Below are 19026 nucleotides of genomic sequence, written 5' to 3'. Positions count from 1 at the left end.
TTTTCATAATAGTATTAGGATCATTAAATGGAACAATATTTGTAAATGTATTTGTTAAGCTTCATATGCCCAACTAAAATATAAGAAATACACTCTACCAAGGAACTACTTGTACTTTCCAGTTCTTGATTAATCAGATTCATGTCTCTCATTGATCAATTAAACATGAAAAGCACTCTAAAGGTACTTTAGAAATAGTTAACCTCTTGGTTTCTTTGCCTTCCAACTTTTACCTCTATGCATTCATTCATATATTACAGCTTTGGCTACATCCCCAGAGTCTAAATTGTGAACCACATTATAAGCCTTTTTGTAATGTCAAATACTCTTGGATTGAATGCCATATTATAAGTAGACAGTATTACATTGAGGCTCCAGCATTGGGCATTCGAACTGGAGCTCCCATATGCATAGTCTAAGTTCCATTCTGTATGGGATTAGAAATCAGAGGAGTTCTGGGCAAAGTAACACGGTACAGAAATTGTGTTACATGAGAAGCAGTTGAAGTAACCAGGAATTTCAAACCCACTCACCCATTCAAAAAAAAAAAAAAGAAAGAAAGAAAATCCAGTAGTGCTTGATAGCTGTTTTAAATATCCAAAAAATTGTCATATGAAAGAAAATTATAAATCCAGAAGGCAAACTTAGCTGCAATAAGTGGAATTTACAGGGAGATAAATCAGCCTTTTAAACAGAGATTTTTTTTTTTCTGATAATAGCCTTCCAAAAATAGAATGAACTTTTTTTTGGTCCTTGTCATTTCAAATAATATTTGCCAAAGATATTGTAGAGAATGTTACGCATTACGTGGATTATTCTAGTATTCTATAACATTCTGATTCACTAGTATAATATCTTAAATTGAATCTTAAAAGTGATGAAGTAATAGAATACCAAAATGGACATTTTTTCAATGAATATAAACATTTCCTTACATAGGTAACAGAAATTATCATTCCTAGAACCAGACAAGGAAACAGGAGGAATAGACTACTCTTTCAAAGGACTATTTTGCAAAGAGGGAAAAATTGGAAAGGGATGATAAATATTGTTATTTGTGACTAATGAAATAAAGACAAGAGGAAAAGAAGGCTCATGAACATTTTGTACTATAGTGTTTTCTTGCAAGGGAGAAGAGAAAAAGAACATGATCTATTCTTCAAAATGAAATCCATTATCTGTAAACAGAATAAATCAATTCCCTTAATTTCTTTATTTTTTATTTTTTGGCTATTTTCAACCAACACCCAATTTTCCAGAAAGTTCATCCAAATATCAGTCAAACTTGTGGGGAGAAAAAGTCAATTAAATGGATTTGGGGTATGATTCACTTTTTTGTTGAGCTTTTTATTTCATCACCGTGCATTCATAGATGACAGGCCTCCCTTACTTTGCCCTTACTTACACTGGAGCAGCTCCACACAAATTACTGAATGAATAAAACTATCTCTTTGAATTAAATTTATTCTAGTAACTTTCTTCCCTTCCTGGACTGTTTTTCCTTTATCTAACAAGATTCCCTCAGTTTGTAAACTGTTAAGGGTATTAAGCATTTCTAGGAGTTGTTTTACCTTTTATAAAGTATCAGTTAACAACTACCTATAGCAGGGAATTAAGTGGTGCTCTAGTTGTCTTTGGGGACTTCTAAAGTGACTAATTTGCTCCCATGAAGAATATATACATTATAAAATAAGGTATAATGAGTTCCAAAAGGATACATGGTCTAAATATAAGAGGTTACATAGAGATAGAAATAGATAGATAGATAGATAGATGGATAGATAGATAGAGATATAAATCTATCTATCTATCTATATGGATTTATAGTGCTCTCTCTCTCGCTCTCTCTCTCTCTCTCTCTCTCTCTTTCTATTTATTTATATATGTATATAAACTTGGGGAAGAGAAGGAGATGATGTTCCATAGCTGTGGTTGCGGGGGAAATTCTTAATTAAACAATTCATAGAAGATAAAATGGATAATGTTAATTATATAAAATTAAAAAGTTTTTAATTTAATTCATAAAATTGAAATGCTGTAAAATGAGAAGGGAAATAGTCATTGGGGGAGGGGGGAAATTTTATCAAATTTCTCCAATAAAGGTCTGCTATCCAAAATATATAGGAAAGTTCAAAAAGGAATATCAACATAGCAATTTTATGACTACTATATTAATACACACTTAAAAAACCCAATTCAATTTCCATATGCAGTCTCCCTTTTTGATCCTCCTACATACTGAAATGTTCATGTTTTTTGATGAAATTTTGATTTTAAATTAATTTATTTTAAAAACTTTCTAGGCAGTCATGCCTCACCAATGCCCAACTTCCCCACATTAACAAATGGCAAACCCAACTAGATTCAGTCAAAGAAACTTCACTCTTATTTAGCAATATGGGGGATTCATCCTACTCTCTGACCTTCTTCTTGGTACTACAGACAGCCACCAAACCCTATCTTGCCTCTTCCTGAAACCTCTACCTCCACTCTCTTTAGTATTCCTACAATGGCCTATTTTTGGGGTCTTACTTTTTTCTACCTCCTCAGTGCCAGTCTTCAGTAAAATCTGTGATAGAAAAGTGTCAAGAATAAGGAGAGAGGAAAAAAAGCAATGATAAGATGAAAAACCTCATGACAGCATCGTCTCTTACCATGTAGACTTTGTCTTACATATCTCTTCTAAGAACAATTAGCAACAAAATGGGGGTGAGAAAAAGCATGGGAAGTTACATACTTTTCCCATTCTAACTCTTCATTGTCTCGCTTCTAGGCTCTAGTCCCCTCCTCACCACGCACAGACTCCGTATTCCCAATATTGCTCATTGTAGCTGGCTAATCTTTCTTGACACCATACCTTTGTTCCCTTGTCTCCTCTGACTCTACTATGATCATTATCTCCTCAAAAAAAAGCCCTAAATATTTACTCTTTTGTCCTAGTAGAAATGGAGTAAGTTGAACAAAATGTACTTGGGGCAAATAGGGACATTACATCATTTTTTTAAGACAAAACTAAATTGTTGGGTTGGAAGGGAAAAATCTTGGGACACATTGCAGGACACATCTGAAGAAATAAAAAAAGAGGAGATGGGCAAAAACTCATGGGCCATATGGAGGCTTCCTATTTTAAATATTTTTTGCTCATTAGGTGTTAAACTAAGTTGTTTCTATAATATTGAAGGACTGCAAGTGCTGAAGGTTTCAGTTGTCTTATCTTAATAACAGCTATCTCCCCCAATAGTTTCTCTATTCAACTCTTCTCTCTCCTTAGCAAAGTCCCCCTGGCTCTTTCTAATTCCCACCCTGTTTCAGCTCCTCCCCCAGGCCACAGGAGCTATTCCCAGTGATTAAGAGGTAAGGGAGTCATTAATCCCATTAATATGCAGGTAGAAAGTTGGAGGAAGAGAAGCTCTTGCTGCTGGGACTTGTCAGGGAAGTGGAATATCTGTTCCTACCTTTTCCAAGTTAGACATTAAAATGTATTTTCCCATAGGAACAATATTACAAATGAATAGTTTCTAGAGTACTAATAGCAGGGATATTATGAGTTAAAGAGACTCATGGGATAGCCAAAGAACCTAACCACAATTTATAATATTGCTTCATCACAAATGTATTCCAAATTCCAAAAACCTGACTTTTATTATGAGCTTTTGGAATAAACTCCATTAATCAATTGGGGACCGCCTATATAAAGAGTATACATAGAAGGCACATAAGAAACTTCTATAAATAGGTTCACTCTTCACTGATATTTACTTAACAATCTTAGAACAAGATGGAAGGTAAATATCCCAAAAAACATGGAACTCTAATGCATTCTAAGGAACAAAATAGATAAAATATATGGGAAAGGGAAAAGGACTAGATTATTAGGTAAAATTTCTTTTAAAGAAAGGAACTTTCAATAAGAAAAATTACTCAGAGTATTGGTATCAGAATAAATAAGAATAGATGGATTATTTTATGATCTACATGAATTCAATCTGAAGGAAAATTATGAATTCATATCTAGGTCCAGGACTTCAATCTTTTTCAAGAGAAAACATAAAATACAAGAAGAGATAGAAGAGACTTTTACAGATTAAAAAACAAAAACTAAAGACCAGAGAGGGAAGTGATTGTCCAGTACCAAAGAATTAATATCAAAGTTAGGATATGAATCCAGATCTGATGATAGTAAAGTCAGAATCTGCTTCAGCTGCTATTTTTTTTGATTAACAAAACACAAATCCTAGATCATACTTCTAAGTGTCACCTTGAAGTTCAATTTCAGCCTCAGACAGTTACTAGTTAAGAGACTCTGGTCTAGCCACTAAATTTTTCACCTTAGTTTCTCTATCTGTAAAATGAGGATAATAATAGCATTTACATCCCAGGGTAGTTATAAAGATAAAATTAGATGATAATTTAAGAATCTTTAGCAAAACTTAAAGAACTGTATAAATGCTAGTTTTTTTTATTATTACTATTATAATTATTCCTACCACTTCTCATTCATTTTCATCCATGATGAAATATATCCGTAACCTCAGATATTATATTGAAACATAATAAAATTTTTATACTCTAGGGATAAGAAAAGAGTGAGGGGTAAAGAAGGAACATTTCCTTTATGTCACATTGTTTTCTGATTATTTCATAAGTGTAAATTTTGTGGCTACATAAGATTATAAATTCCTTGAGATTGATAAACCATCTTTTTGGGTTGGGGTTTTTTTGTTTTTTTTTTTTGCTTCTTTTTGACTCAATAGATGCTCAAACGAATACTTATGGAGCATAACAACAACAACAACAACAACAACAACAACAACAACAACTTGTACATTGAGCTTTAAGGTTTATAAAACTTTTTAAGAGTTTTCCTATTTGACTCTGCTTGTGACTTAAAAGCTGTGAAAAATGCAAAAGGTTACATTAATAGTAAAGGAATAACTAATGGGAGCAAAAGTAGCAGATACTGAGAAGGTTTGGAACCAAGACTACAAGACATGAAGCTCCTTAAGGGAAAAGAGAATAAGCCTTTATATAGCACCTACTATGTATCAGCTTCTGCACTAAAACATTTGAAACACAACCACCTTTTGAGATTGGTCCTTTTATTATCCCCATTTTATAGTTGGAGAAATTGAGGCAAATAGAAGTAGATTTGCCAGTCTGTCAGAAGCCAAATCAGAACTCTTTTCTTCCCTACTCCAGGCCCAGTACTCTGTTTAGTGTTTCACCATGTGGGTTGTAGAATATTTATTAAGAATGTCAAAAAAATAGCCATAGAATTGATGCTACTTTTGAGATGGTTAAAAATTCATCTGGATGTGGTGAAATTGTGGGTGTAGATGAAGAACCAAGAGGCTGAGAGTATGTTTGAATTGAATATTTGAAATTCTGTGGGAGACTACAGTCTAATAGTAAACATGAATATGCAAAAAAGGAGGGGTAGGTATGAGAGATGATGTGCAAAGCTGTCCAGGCCCAGGCAAGCACTTATCCTGGACCCTTGAATAACTTATCAGGATCCTAGTCTCCTTCCTCCTTCCCCATTCACTGCATAACATGTATATTCACAAAGGGCAGTTATGGGAAAATGAATTATATTGGGCCTCATATTTTTTCTGAATCAGGAATTTTTTGAGCTTCACCTAACCTGTTTTGGGAAGAGAAGTTCCAAAGTGAAACAAAAAAGCACTGAGCCATGTGTGACTGAGTGGCAGGTTCACAACACAGGAATCCACTGGTCTAAGGATATCATGATGTCCTAAACTGTCAGTCAGTTAGCTAGACACATATCATATGCTGGGGACCCAAATCCACAGAAATGCTGGGAGGAAAATAATAAGTAAATAAGTAAATATATTAATGTAAAATAAATATATAAAGCTAATACAAAATAATTTTAAGGGAGAAGCAATAGTAGTTGGGGAATCAAGAAAGTTCTCATATAGGAAATAGTACTTGAGCCGAATTTTAAAGGAAGCAAAGCATCTGCAGGGGCAAAGGTGAAGAGGCATTCCAGGAATCAAAGACAGCCTCTACAAAGACTACTAATAGTAGATGGAATGTCATGAATGAGAAACTGCAAATAGACCAGGTTGGCTGGAAAACAGAGTATTGCAATTCATTCATAATATATCCTTGTAATACATTTGAAAATGTAAGCTGGAAGCCAGATTATAAAGAACCCAAAATGCCAAATATGAGGAGATGATATTTTATTCTAGAGGCAACAGGGAGTCACTGTTGATTTTTTTTTCTTTTTTTTTCTTTTTTTTTTTTTGGTGAGACAATTGGAATTGTGACTTGCCTAGGGTCGCATGACTTGGAAGTGTTAACTGAAGTGTTGATTGAAATTAAATTTGAACTCAGGTCCCTCATAACTTCAGGGCTAATACTCTATTCACTGAGGCATCTAGTAGCTGCCCTGACAGTGTTGATTTTTGAGCAGAGGAATGACATGTTCAAAGGAATATTGCTTTGCAATGTGTGGAGAATGCGTTGAAGAAAGGAGAGAAGCAGAGAGCTCAATTAGAAAATTAGTACAATAGATCAGGCAGGAGGTGTATGAATGAAAAGTTAAAGACAAATATAATAGACGTTATGGAGGTGGAACTGACAAGATTCAGCAAGTGAATGTGCTGGGGGAAAGAAAAAGAGAGAGAGAAGGAAGAGAAGAAGGAGGAGGAGGAGGAGAACAAGAGAAGGAGGACAAGGAAGAGGATGAGGGTGAGGAGGAAGGGAGGGAGAAAGGGAGAAAGAAAAGGAAAAGGAGGGAGGGAGAGAGAAGGGGAGAGAGGGAGAATGAGAAAGAGGGAGGGAGAGCGAGAGAGCGAAAGAGAGAGAGAGAGAGACAGAGAAAGACACAGAGAGAGACAGAGAGAGAGAGAGAGAAGGAAGAGAAAAAGAAGGAAGAGGAGGAGGAGGGTGAGGAGGAAGGGAGGGAGGAAGGGAGAAAGAAAGGGAAAGGGAGGGAGGGAGGGAAAAGGGGAGAGAGGGAGAGAGAGAAAGAAGGAGGGAAAGAAAGAGAAAGAGAGAGGAGAGAAGAGAGAGAGAGAGAGGTTTGGGGGAAATGGAAGGAAAGATGATTCAGGTAAAAGAAAATCACTGAATAAAGAGTTGGACACATTCTAGTTGCAAATTTCAATGTGACAAGAACCCCTTTTTGGAAAGCTAACTTTTAAACACTAATTATGAAAATGGATTTAGAGCTGAAATAAGTTCTTACAGTTTTCATCTTGGGCGATGCATTGTAAAGGGATCCCAAAGAAAGATGTGTAGCTGTCATTGTACCACACCAGAAGTTCAGTGCCCCTGGGGATATCGATACAGGCTCGATAGAATATATTTGACCTATTCAAAACAAAAAGAAAATCCAGCTTAGTAACATGTTTGATGCATTTGTTTTATCCACACTTTTATAGCCTTCAAAAGTTTCTGTACTGTTGTTCCTAAATAATCTCTGTTTGTTATAAATCTGTACTCACCTTATCATCACCAGGCCTCAATCAGTGACTATAGCCAAGTGCCTATAAACAACTGGCATTTTATTTCCATGATATCCCACAAGAGAGTTTCTTTAATGAACTAGAAGGCTATCTGATCCAAAAGAGAGCTTATAGAGAAACAATCCATTAATGTTCTGAGGAAAAATCCTCCCTCATCGAAAACAGAAAAGACATTAGTTCCCTAGCCTGATGGGGCCTTGCCTTCTTATTTGTAAGGGAAAGCATTAAGAAGATTTCTGCAACTCATAACTTGAAGTTACCAAATCTGTAATAAACTAAACTGTCTTGCCATCCAAGGACCTAGTGAAATAAAAAAAAATTTTGGCCTCTTTCTCTCTAAATTTTCATACAGAAGAGTCAAACCCCTGAGTCAGAGAGAAATTCAATAAATACAGGAGGAACACTTCACTCTGAAAGATTAGGCACCAAAATGATACAGCCAAAGTACAAAGAAATGAACATTTTTTATAACAGCTAGTGTACTGGAGAAAAAATATCTATGGACTGAAAAAAAAAATGTGAGACTTCCATTGGGTTTTTTTTCTTTCAATGAAGAATTGCTACAAATATTAGCCTGAAGTTCAAGATAAAAGTGTTTAGGGCTGGTAAGCCTTAAATTTAGTCTTTCTGTAAGGAATTGGCCCTAGCAGTGCAATTTGTTCCTTGTATAACACTGCAGACATAAGGAGAATCCTTCACCACATTTTTCATGGCAGTGAGATATGCACTTGTCAACATATTTTGTCACCACAAAGTGGCTCTTGGCAATAGGATCATAAAGATCAATAAAAAAGTGCAGATTCTCAATATTTTACTTGCAGCTGCAAAAATTTCATTTATCTTGTTATTTTCCTCACTCAGTGCCATTCTGTCTCACGAGGGCACTGCTAGCTAAGCAGAATGTTTTTCCCCAACATTCTATGAATATCTGACAAAAACACCAGCCGTTGTCTGGCCCTACTGACCCCTCCTCCTCTAGCATTTCCCAAAGCTGTGCATTTTATTAATTCTTTCCACCATTACATTTAAAAAAAAAATCAAAACTGGGGCTGTGCTATAAATTACCGACATCTCCTAACTTGAGAAAAATCAAGACTACTTTGTACTTCAACCTTGTAACATTTCATCTCTCCATTTGGCTTCCCTTAACATAAACACAGTGGTCCGGCAAATGAATGTGCTAAAACCAAATGACACACTTTGCTGCTGAAAGAGCAGAACTGTTTTCAAGCAATGGGTGGTCTTCTTAGGCTCGGAGTAAGCCTAAAGAAAGAAAAAAAGTGTAAGTGTACACCGTTCCTTACAAGCAGACAGAGCTTCCAAAACTCGCAGAAATCTCTGCATGTTGAAGCACATCAAAGGGATTTTTCCCTTTTCGGATAATATTTCCTTTGCTGACATGTATTTAGTATTGTGGATGGATGACTCATAAAGATAGCTTCATGGCGTCCCCACACAGTTGAAGGAGAACACATGCCAACAAACATTATTGTCAGCCTCAAAATAAAAACAAAACGTTCAGCTGAGGGTCAATCAATCAAGAGCGCTTTGAAGAAAATTCCATTTAGATATTACAAATCATAACAGAACGAATTTAAACCAGCTGACTTTTTGTGAAGAGGACGTCCATGCACAATAAAAATTAGGCTGGCTCTTCGGTGTCCAACTTTTCTATTTTCTTACACTTGGACTGAGTCATTGGTGATGGATGCCAGTTTTTTAAATTGTGTTTTTGTAGTTCATTTTAGAAAGATCTGAAGTAATCGAAAACAGATCAGCAGAGGGAACTCTAAGTAAAAGCTCCATCATGAAAGGAAAGTTGTAAAATTCACTTAATATTGACAGATGGTAATGACTTACTCATGACCACCTTCCTCTTAGGCTTTTTCTCAGTTTTTTGAGATGTGGCATTTGTCTGTAAAAGTGCTCTTGGTATCCATAGCATCTTTAACGTTTATTGTATAGATAAAAAATGTTTCCTAAAAACTTCAGGGAAACTATGCATCTGTATTAAACACAAGTAAAGACTATTTATAACTATGAAACTAATCTTTCCTTCAAATTATAATTTTTACTTTTTAAAAAAGCCAAAGATCATCTAGGCATAAAGGCCTGGAGTGTCCAACTGTTTTCCTCTAAATAAGCTGGTATAATTTAGGAAGCATCTAAAATTTCACAACTTTTAACCTGTGTCAGGAAGAAATTCAAAATGTTTCATTTGAAAACCAAAACAGAAAAGAAAAATAAATAGCTGTAGGCAAAAATGTAAGTTGGCCCAAAAAGGGAATTCTGCTTTGATGTGTCTATAATGCCTAATAAAGCTAAACAGTTGCTTCTGATACTAAAGGGAACACAATTGTTTATATCTGAGGTCATATATTTATACGACACATGTTTTCGTGGGATTTTGGTGTGAGAACACTTAGCTGTGCTTTGTGTTTTGTCCAACTGATTTGCATCTGCCTACTCATTTCTGCCCTAACCTCTTGGCAGTTAAGTGAGAAATGCTTGAACAACAGGTGCGCTGAGCTGATGTGGTTTACTATCTTGTAAATCCTGCTTTTTACTTTGCTTCCCAGAAACCTCAAAGTCCGACTCTGAGTGAAAAAGGTTGCTTACCCTCCACACCACTTAAGAAATCATAAGTGTCCTTTGCACCATAAAACAACCTCAGCACCTCCAGCCACATCCCAAGTGATCCGATAGAAGCCTGAGCTTTGTCTGATGGAAGTGGAGGGATGGATACTCCAGGCTCAGGCCAGTTGCTGCAGAACAATCTGTCAACATTTCCTGCAAGGGTTACCTTGGGCCACTGATTCGCACATTGCCTTTGTGTAGATGAAATAGTTTCCCTTGGGAGAAAGGCTGAAGGCAGCTGACAGTGAGGATTCTTGAGGTTAAGTCTAAAGGACAAGGGACCAAATCACATGGGACTTAGTGCCTCAGACTCTGTCCAGGGCACCTGGATTCAGCTTCATCTGCATTTGTTTTGGTCACCAAGTCGTGCATATCACACTGAATTACAAGCCTTAAGGATGTCTTTCTTTTTGCTCCAAAAATTGTGATTTCATTGGTGTGGGGAATTCATACTGAGGAAACTTAATCCACTGATGCAGACTGGCAGCTCCTCTGGAACCTATCTTCTGAGAGAATTTGATGGGGCACTGAGTAGTTAAATGATTTGCCAAGGTCCCATAGTTAGCATATGTCTAAGTCTGAACTTGAACACATTTCAATAGAACCTCAGGCTATTTATTAAATAAAACTTCTTATGATGTAAAGAATGTCAACATCTGAGAGAACACTGGTTCTCTCAGAATACTAATTTAATAGGATGATTTTACTATAATAATAGAATTGAATTTTTGGTGCAGTAAATAAATAAAAAGGAATTTTTCTCTCAATAATCTTATTCTTAAACTTTAAAAAATGAAGAACTAAACTTCATTTGGAAATCTCACATAAAAATTCTGCCAGCTTTTTCATATTTTTAAAAGCCACTTAGCAGGCTTGAATTTTCATACACAAGATATGGTATTTTGACTTCCATAAATGGTAGATAAATCAAGGTATACCTTACCTGTACTGTACTACTGTGAGATTCTGTTCCCCGCAGTGCCTCGCACATCGAATATATCTCATCCAGCTTGACTTACTAGGCTCCCCACCATCAATAAAGTGCTGTAGTGTCCCATCTTGGTCATATATCTAGAGAAGAGGTCAAAAGGTCAAGTAGTTAGAACAAATCATCAGCAATCATTTTTCCTCCTTCTCTTGATGTCTTCATGTGTCTGCTCCAGAAATTTATAACCCTGAGGCTTGCCAGGGCTTACTGATGCTCTCAGAAACTCCACTGAAATAAGAGGAAATTTTTTTTGGTGATGCAAGTCCGTCACAGTTTCCTTATCGAGCCAATCTTTCTCATATTAAACATATTTGTGGTGTCTCAAAGATGTGGCCATGTTTCCCAAAGGATATTTAACCTATTTTGACAAGCAATTCCTAAGTAATGAACTGCTGGATAAACAAAGAAATCTGGATGGAGAGGCTGCACTGACATGGCTGGAACATCTGAACCAAAGTCTGCCAGCTCTAAACTCATTAGTGTTCTTGAATATTCCAGAGGTAGAAAATGTTTGCTAAACAGGAGAGGGAGTTGGGGTGGGATACAGCTATGGAGCTGCCTGGCCCTAGGAGAGAACAATTCATTGTAAAAGAGAGAATAACCTCATTCCACTCTAGGGAATGGAAGGATTCAGTTGTTAGGAGCTGGAACTATTAGAAGCCTCATCAAAGAAAAAGGAGGACAGAGAGAGGAAAAATATTCATTATCTATTAAATCTAAATCTCCTAGTTGAAAACTACTGACAGATTAGATTTGTCAGCTTTTTTTTTCCTAGTGAGAATTCAGGAAAATAAAATCAGCTTTAAATGCAGCAATAAAAAAGCCTCAAAAGGCTGATGATAACATGATATCCTAGTATAAAAAATCCCATGTTGGAAGGCTTGCTTTCTGGAGTCTGGCACGGCATATAATCATTGAAAATAACTATTCTCAACCCAATGGTAATACGTAAATGGACCAAAGTATGATCACTGACACATTCATTTGTAGATTACCTTTCAGCCTTTTATTTGACTAATTTTCATCTTTAATTTTATTATACCAAGCTCCAGAGTAATTCTAAGGTTTTTTAGATATTTTCTTTTTTTCTTTTCCTTCCTTCTTTCCTTCCTTCCTCTCTCCCTTCCTCCCTCCTTCCCTTTTTCCCTCCTTCCCTTCCTCCCTTTTTCCTTCCTTTCTTCCCTCCTTCCTTCTTCCTTCCTTCCTTCCTTCTTTCTTTCTTTCTTTCTTTCTTTTTTTCTTTCTTTCTTTCTTTCTTTTTCTTTCTTCCTTCTTTCCTTCCTTCCTTCCTTCCTTCCTTCCTTCCTTCCTTCCTTCCTTCCTTCCTTCCTTTCTTTCTTGCAAGTCAATAAGAGTCAAATGACTTTCCCACTGTCACACAGCTAGTGAGAGTCAAGTATCAGAAGCAACATTTGCACTCAGGTCCTCCTGATTCCAGGGTGAGTGCTTGGTTCACTATAATACCTAGTCTTGATATTTTCTTTCCAGTTAAAAAAATTACAATCATTTTCTCATGAATTAAACACTTAGTTTATTAAATATTATTAAAAAGCTAGAGAAACCTCTTTTTTCAATAGTAGTTACTCATATATTTCTATGCAGTACTTTACATATCTTTATACATATATACACACTTTACATATTTACATAATATCTGATTAAATAAATATTAAAGTCATTGAATATATAAGTTACTAACAAAATCAATTTTAAAAGTTTTTTTTATCATATTTTGACTGTCAGAAATATAATTGAGTAACTTCAAACCCTCAATGTAATAGTAGATGACTTCATTTTTGGAAACAAAACTTAATCATTCTGTTTTTTACAAACACTGAATAAAGCCTTAAGAATCCTCTTCATAGTCTTCTTAAATGTAAGAGTTCATTTTAGTTTCTCTTAAAATGGATTCTCATCAGCCATTATAGGGAACAGTCTTTCTAGGACATCCTGTAAACAATTCTTCTTTTCAAAACTTCTTTTCAACATTTCTTTACAAACTTGTCATAATACAGTCCTGTATTGGGAACAATTCCTACAGGCAGGAAAGACAGGTTTCAAAATAGCCACATGAATTTCTGGTAGTTGTAGTCTTCCCAGTCTAAGAAGAGTTTTGATTATTGCATGGTTTAAGCTCAGGGAATAGAATTTTCCAATCCTAGGATCTGTTGAAACGATCTATGATGGAGTATAATAAAGGCAAAAGTCTTTGGAAGTAGAAGAACAAAGCAAACAGAGACAGTCGTAGAGGGCAGATGCTTGAAGAGGATAAGAAAAGTAGTGGGTGCACTCTCAGGCTCCATCAGGAAGGATGGAATATTTGACAGACAGGACAGTTAGGACTGTTGAACTTTCCCCTGCTTGAGAAGAGAGGGGGCATATTTACATCCAGAGTTTACTGTTCTTTTTAAGTTATTGGGTTTTTTTATCATATTTTCAAGGCAGCTGTATATAGATAAAGACAAGTTTGATCTTAATTGCTTTTGAGTCATTTATGTCTTTAATTATATACAGAAATTGTAAATAAGGAATACCAGTGTAAAACATAGCATACACAAGATTAAATTCAGGATTGAGGGACTACATCTCTGTCTCAATGGCCAGGATTTTTCTCTTAGCTTAGAAGTGGATGAGTGGGGTTCTTAGCTATACTCATGATGCTTTTATGAATCCTTTCTTTCACAAGCTCCCTGACATCACAGAGAAAAAGAATCCAATTGATCTGAAGGCCATTATACTATCCCCATCTAAAACTATAATTTCTTCAATTATAGTAAATAGGTCAATTTAAATATAAGAGCTTTTGACAGTTTCTAGCCTAGCTCCAACAAAATGGAGGAAGTCAGAGAAAAGAGAAAGTTGACTAGAGAGATTGTTAAATCCCAAAATTAATCCAGTAGGAGGAGAAAGGAACTGTCTCAAAGAATCAACCCTGAGTTGAGAGGAAGAAAACTCTTTCTTAACCAAACTTTGTCCTCCAAAGTGCCACCTTCTGGTTGTAAATTGTATGTTGCACTAATTCCATTTTTTTAAATGTGACTTTTCTCAGGATGAGAGCCAACAGTTCCAATGGTCTTGTGATGAAGAGATCCATCTGTATCTAGAAGACTGGGGGGATGGGGGGAGGGTACTGAGTGTGGATCACAATATACTATTTTCATTTTTTTGTTGTTTTTTGCTTGCATTTTGTTTTCTTTCACATTTTTTTCCTCTTTGATCTGACTTTCTTTGTGTAGCATGATAATTGCAGAAATACATATAGAAAAATTGCACATGTTTAACATATACAGGATTACTTGTTGTCTAGGGAAGGGGTGGGAAGAAAGGAGGGAAAAAATTGGAACACAAAGTTTTGCAAGGGTAAATGTTGAAAATTATCTTTGCATATGTTTGGAAAATAAAAAGCTTTATTAAAAAAAGGATGAGAGCCAACCCTTTATGTTTTGCTTATTTTAAGTAAAGTTTCCTGCAATATATCCCAAGCATTTAGCATACTCATGGTACATACATTTTAATTTTAAATTTTCCTAAATTTTTGGAACTTATGTTAACTAATTTTTTATAGTTTAAATGTAAAGTTGAATCCAATCTAGTACTGGCTATTTTTGAGGAAGAATATGTCTATTTTAATTTTGCATTTTGCCAGATTTTTTCTCCTCCAATTGTGACATGTAGTTATCTTTAAAAATATACTTTTATTTCTTGTTATGGATTTTATTTTCTTATTGTTCTCATTGAAGTAGTCATTTTTGTTTGTTGTATTTTGAATACTATTTTTAAAAATTATGTTCTAGATTTAAATGTCATTTGATTTTTAAGACTATTTTTCCCATATAATTTTCTTTTTCCATTTTTCTTATCTGTGTCTCAGATTCCACTGTGCTGAATCCATACATTCTTATATTGCATATCAACAAAGTGACTAATAATGTCATAATCTCTTGATGTGCAAGCAGAATCCACTGAGTCTTATTTGTATGTTAACTTTGTCAGACAAATAGTATACTTCTGAATTGCTGTTAGCATGCATGGTTGGAGTTGGCTAAAGTATATGTTCAGTTTGTCAACTTTTCTGGTGAGTGGTTGAATGTTGACATTATAAATCAGTATTGTAAAAGTATGAGAGTGGTACTTTAAAAACACTATTACTTTTTGAGTGTTGGCATTTATAGGAGATAACTGATATTTGGAGTAGATCATGTGTATAGAAATGAGAAAATTGTAGTCATCTTGGAAGACAATACAAATTAGTTGAGAATACTTTAGAACAATGTATATGGGAACCAGGTCAGAAGAAAATATTATTAATTGCTATTCAATGACTACTCAAATGGTCAAATTTTTAAAAAGGGACAATCCTTGGATATTGGCTCACAATGCTCCACTTAAAAGTATGAGTGCTATAATAAAATTGAAGGTAGCATGTGAAGTACATGCTTAGATTTTTGACTATGAAAAAAATTAAGTCAAGTTTCTTGCAATCAGAATCAGACTTTTCACATATGATTGAGGATACATTCAGTAATACTGCTCATATATCAAATAAAAATTGCATATTAGTAAATCAGCTAACAAGAAAAAATGATCCACTCTCAAATTTATCTATCCTATGTTCATGCTTGATCCAAGAAAACTAGGCAGAGGAAGAGCCCTGCAGATTCAGAGACAATAAAGAATGTCACATAAAATCTGGTTGAGAAGTTCACCAGGGGCAAACTTCAACCTGGAAAGACTTTAGAACAAAGGAAGAGTCCATGTTGTCCTGACAACCAAATATCAATATGAAGAAATCATCACAAAGGAAGACCTACAGTCTGTTAAACCTATGGTTAAGATGTCCATACACAAACCCCAAGAAACAATATAATTATGAAGAAGATGAGAGCTGAATTACTAACTTCTGAAAAATGAGATGAAGCCAAGGAAGGAGGTTGCCCCAATGCCCTCAAGTAATGAGCATGATCTCATCAAGATTTTCAAAAAGGTCTTTCCCACTAGAATCATAAGTGTATGAAGATGTCATAAAAAATTCATATTCAAAAATTTGGATTTCTAATTAAATTTTTTCAATTAAAATTTTGCTTTCTTTTCTCCTACTTTTCTTGCCTCTTACCATTGGGAAAAGGAGAAAAGAAAACTTCTGTTATAAAAATAAAGAATTGAGGGACTTCCGGTTAAGATGGCGGAGAGGAGGCTCACAGTTGCATAAGCTCCGCGCTTTCTCTCACTATCCACTTCATTACAAGCCTCTGAATCAATGCTTGACTGAAAAAAACCCACAAATAGTTACCAAGAGAAGCCATCCTTGAGATCCGCCAAGAAAGGTCTGTCTTTACTGGAGGGCTGGGGCGGTTTTAGATCGGGCGCAGGCGGCGGGCAGCGGCAGTGAGAGCACGGGAGCAGACTGGAGAGGGGGTGGGGAGTGATCGCAGCTGTCTCTGCGGGGAGAGCTTCGCTACAGGTTTGGAACCTGCAGCAAGTCAACAGCCCAGCAGAGAAGCTAAAAACACCGGGGCTGAAGAACACAACCGCAAACAGCTGGAGTCTCTCAGGACCTGGCCGCCCCCCCCTTCCCCCCCCTCAGTGACTCAGCACGCTTTGGGATCTCAGAGCGCAGGCGCAGCACAGTCCTGCTAGTGCCTCACTGCTGCCCCCTGCAGTCTGTAGAGGAAGCTCGATAACACACCCAGCCCCCCCCCCAAAGAAAGACTCCAGTTTTTTCTGTTTTTCTTTGGTAGTTTGTCTCTGATTAATAGACAGAATGAGCAAGAAGCTGAAGAGGACTTTAACCCTAGACAGCTTCTACACAGATAGAGAGCAGACTCTAAATCCTGAGGAGACTAAAAACAGGCAGTCCCCAGGTGATTCCCCAAAGGAGATCGTCTGTTCCTCAGCACAGATGAACCTCATAGAAGTGATTAAAAAGGCTCTCACAAGGGAGCTAGAAGAAAAATGGGGAAAGCAGAGTGAGGCTTGGCAAAAGGAGAAGGAAGCTTGGGAAAAGGAGAGGGAGGCTTGGCAAAAGAGCCTGGAGAAGTCAGTTAAAGAGAGAGTGGATAAAGAAGTAAAATCCTTGAAAAATAGGATTAGTGAACTGGAAAACAAAATTGGCGAAATGGAAAAAAATTCCACAGAACAAAAGAACTCAATTGGACAATTAGAGAAAGATTTTAAAAAAGTGAGTGGAGAGAATACTTCACTGAAAATCAGAATTGAACAAGTGGAATTGAATGACTCGAGGAGACAAGAAGAATCAGTCAAGCAAATCCAAAAAAATCAAACAATGGAGAAAAATGTGAAATACCTTCTGGGGAAGACAACAGACCTGGAAAACAGATCCAGGAGAGACAATCTGAGAATCATTGGACTCCCAGAAAAACATGATGAAAAAAAGAGCCTGGACACTGTCTTCCAGGAAATCATCAAAGAGAACTGCCCAGAAGTCATAGGAACAGAGGAAAAAATAAACATTGAAAGGATTCATCGATCACCCACTGAAAGGAATCCTAAAATCAAAACACCAAGGAATATAGTGGCCAAATGCCAGAACCCTCAGGTGAAAGAAAAAATATTGCAAGCGGCTAGAAAAACCCAATTCAAGTATCAAGGAGCCACAATAAGGATCACCCAGGATCTGGCAGCATCCACATTAAAAGATCGAAGGGCCTGGAATATGATATTCCGAAAGGCTAAGGAACTTGGTATGCAACCAAAAATAACTTACCCAGCGAGAATGAGCATCTTTTTCCAGGGAAGAAGATGGACATTCAACGAAGTAAGCGAATTTCATCTATTTCTGATGAAAAAACCAGAACTTAACAAAAAGTTTGATCTACAAATATAGAACTCAAGAGAAATCTAAAAAGGTAAAGATTAATCTTGGGAACTATATTTTGACTATATAGATGTATAAAGAATACATGTATACCTTGTTCTAGAAATTGATGTGGAAAGGACATTGTACCAGAAAAAGGGTAAAGTGGGGGTAGTACATCTCATGAAGAGGCATAGGAAACCTATTATATCTGAGAGAAAGAATGGAGGGGGATGAATATAGTGGGTATCTTACTGCCTTCAGAATTGGCTTTAAGTGAAAAATCTTAAGACATATTCAATCTATGGTGAAACTTCTCCCATCTCATTGAAAAGTGAGAAGGGAAAAGTGGAAAGGAAAGGAATAAGCTAAGCGGAAGGGAATACGGGAACTGGGAGGGAAAGGGGTAAGATAGGGGGAGGAACTCTAAGGCGGGGGGAGGGATACTAAAAAGGGAGGGCTGTGAGAAGCAAGTGGTGCTCACAAGCTTAATACTTGGAAGGGGGGAAAGGGGAAAGAAGGGAGGAAAGCATAAACCGGGGTTAACAAGATGGCAAGTAATACAGAATTGGTCATTCTAACCATAAACGTGAACGGGGTAAACTCCCCCATAAAGAGGAAGCGGTTAGCAGAATGGATTAAAAGCCAGAATCCTACAATATGTTGTTTACAGGAAACACACCTGAAGCGGGGAGATACATGCAGGTTAAAGGTAAAAGGTTGGAGCAAAATCTACTATGCTTCAGGTGAAGTCAAAAAAGCAGGGGTAGCCATCCTGATCTCAGATCAAGCTAAAGCAAAAATTGACCTAATTAAAAGAGATAAGGAAGGACACTATATCTTGCTAAAGGGTAGCATGGATAATGAAGCACTATCTATATTAAACATATATGCACCAAGTGGGGTAGCATCTAAATTCTTAAAAGAGAAACTAAGAGAGCTGCAAGAAGAAATAGACAGTAAAACTATAATAGTGGGAGATCTTAACCTTGCACTCTCAGAATTAGATAAATCAAACCAGAAAATAAATAAGAAAGAAGTCAAAGAGGTAAACAGAATACTAGAAAAGCTAGATATGATAGATCTCT

General features: G+C 36.3%; 1 protein-coding gene across 1 annotated transcript in view; it reads right to left on the bottom strand.

The window, feature by feature from the left end:
• The window catches only part of PRDM6 (PR/SET domain 6), a 157405-nt gene that overhangs the window by 36105 nt on the left and 102274 nt on the right, over nucleotides 1–19026 (bottom strand). Inside the window, exons 3-4 of the mRNA XM_051997960.1 lie at nucleotides 11080–11207; nucleotides 7220–7344 (exon numbers count right to left, since the gene is read on the bottom strand). Coding sequence (XP_051853920.1) covers nucleotides 7220–7344; nucleotides 11080–11207 — 253 coding nt within the window. The remainder of the gene's footprint in view (nucleotides 1–7219; nucleotides 7345–11079; nucleotides 11208–19026) is intronic.

Source organism: Antechinus flavipes, chromosome 1 (genome assembly GCF_016432865.1).
Source record: "Antechinus flavipes isolate AdamAnt ecotype Samford, QLD, Australia chromosome 1, AdamAnt_v2, whole genome shotgun sequence".
Taxonomy (NCBI): Eukaryota; Metazoa; Chordata; class Mammalia; order Dasyuromorphia; family Dasyuridae; genus Antechinus; species Antechinus flavipes.
Note: the sequence above shows the minus strand (reverse complement) of the source record. Positions and strands in the feature narration are given on the sequence as shown.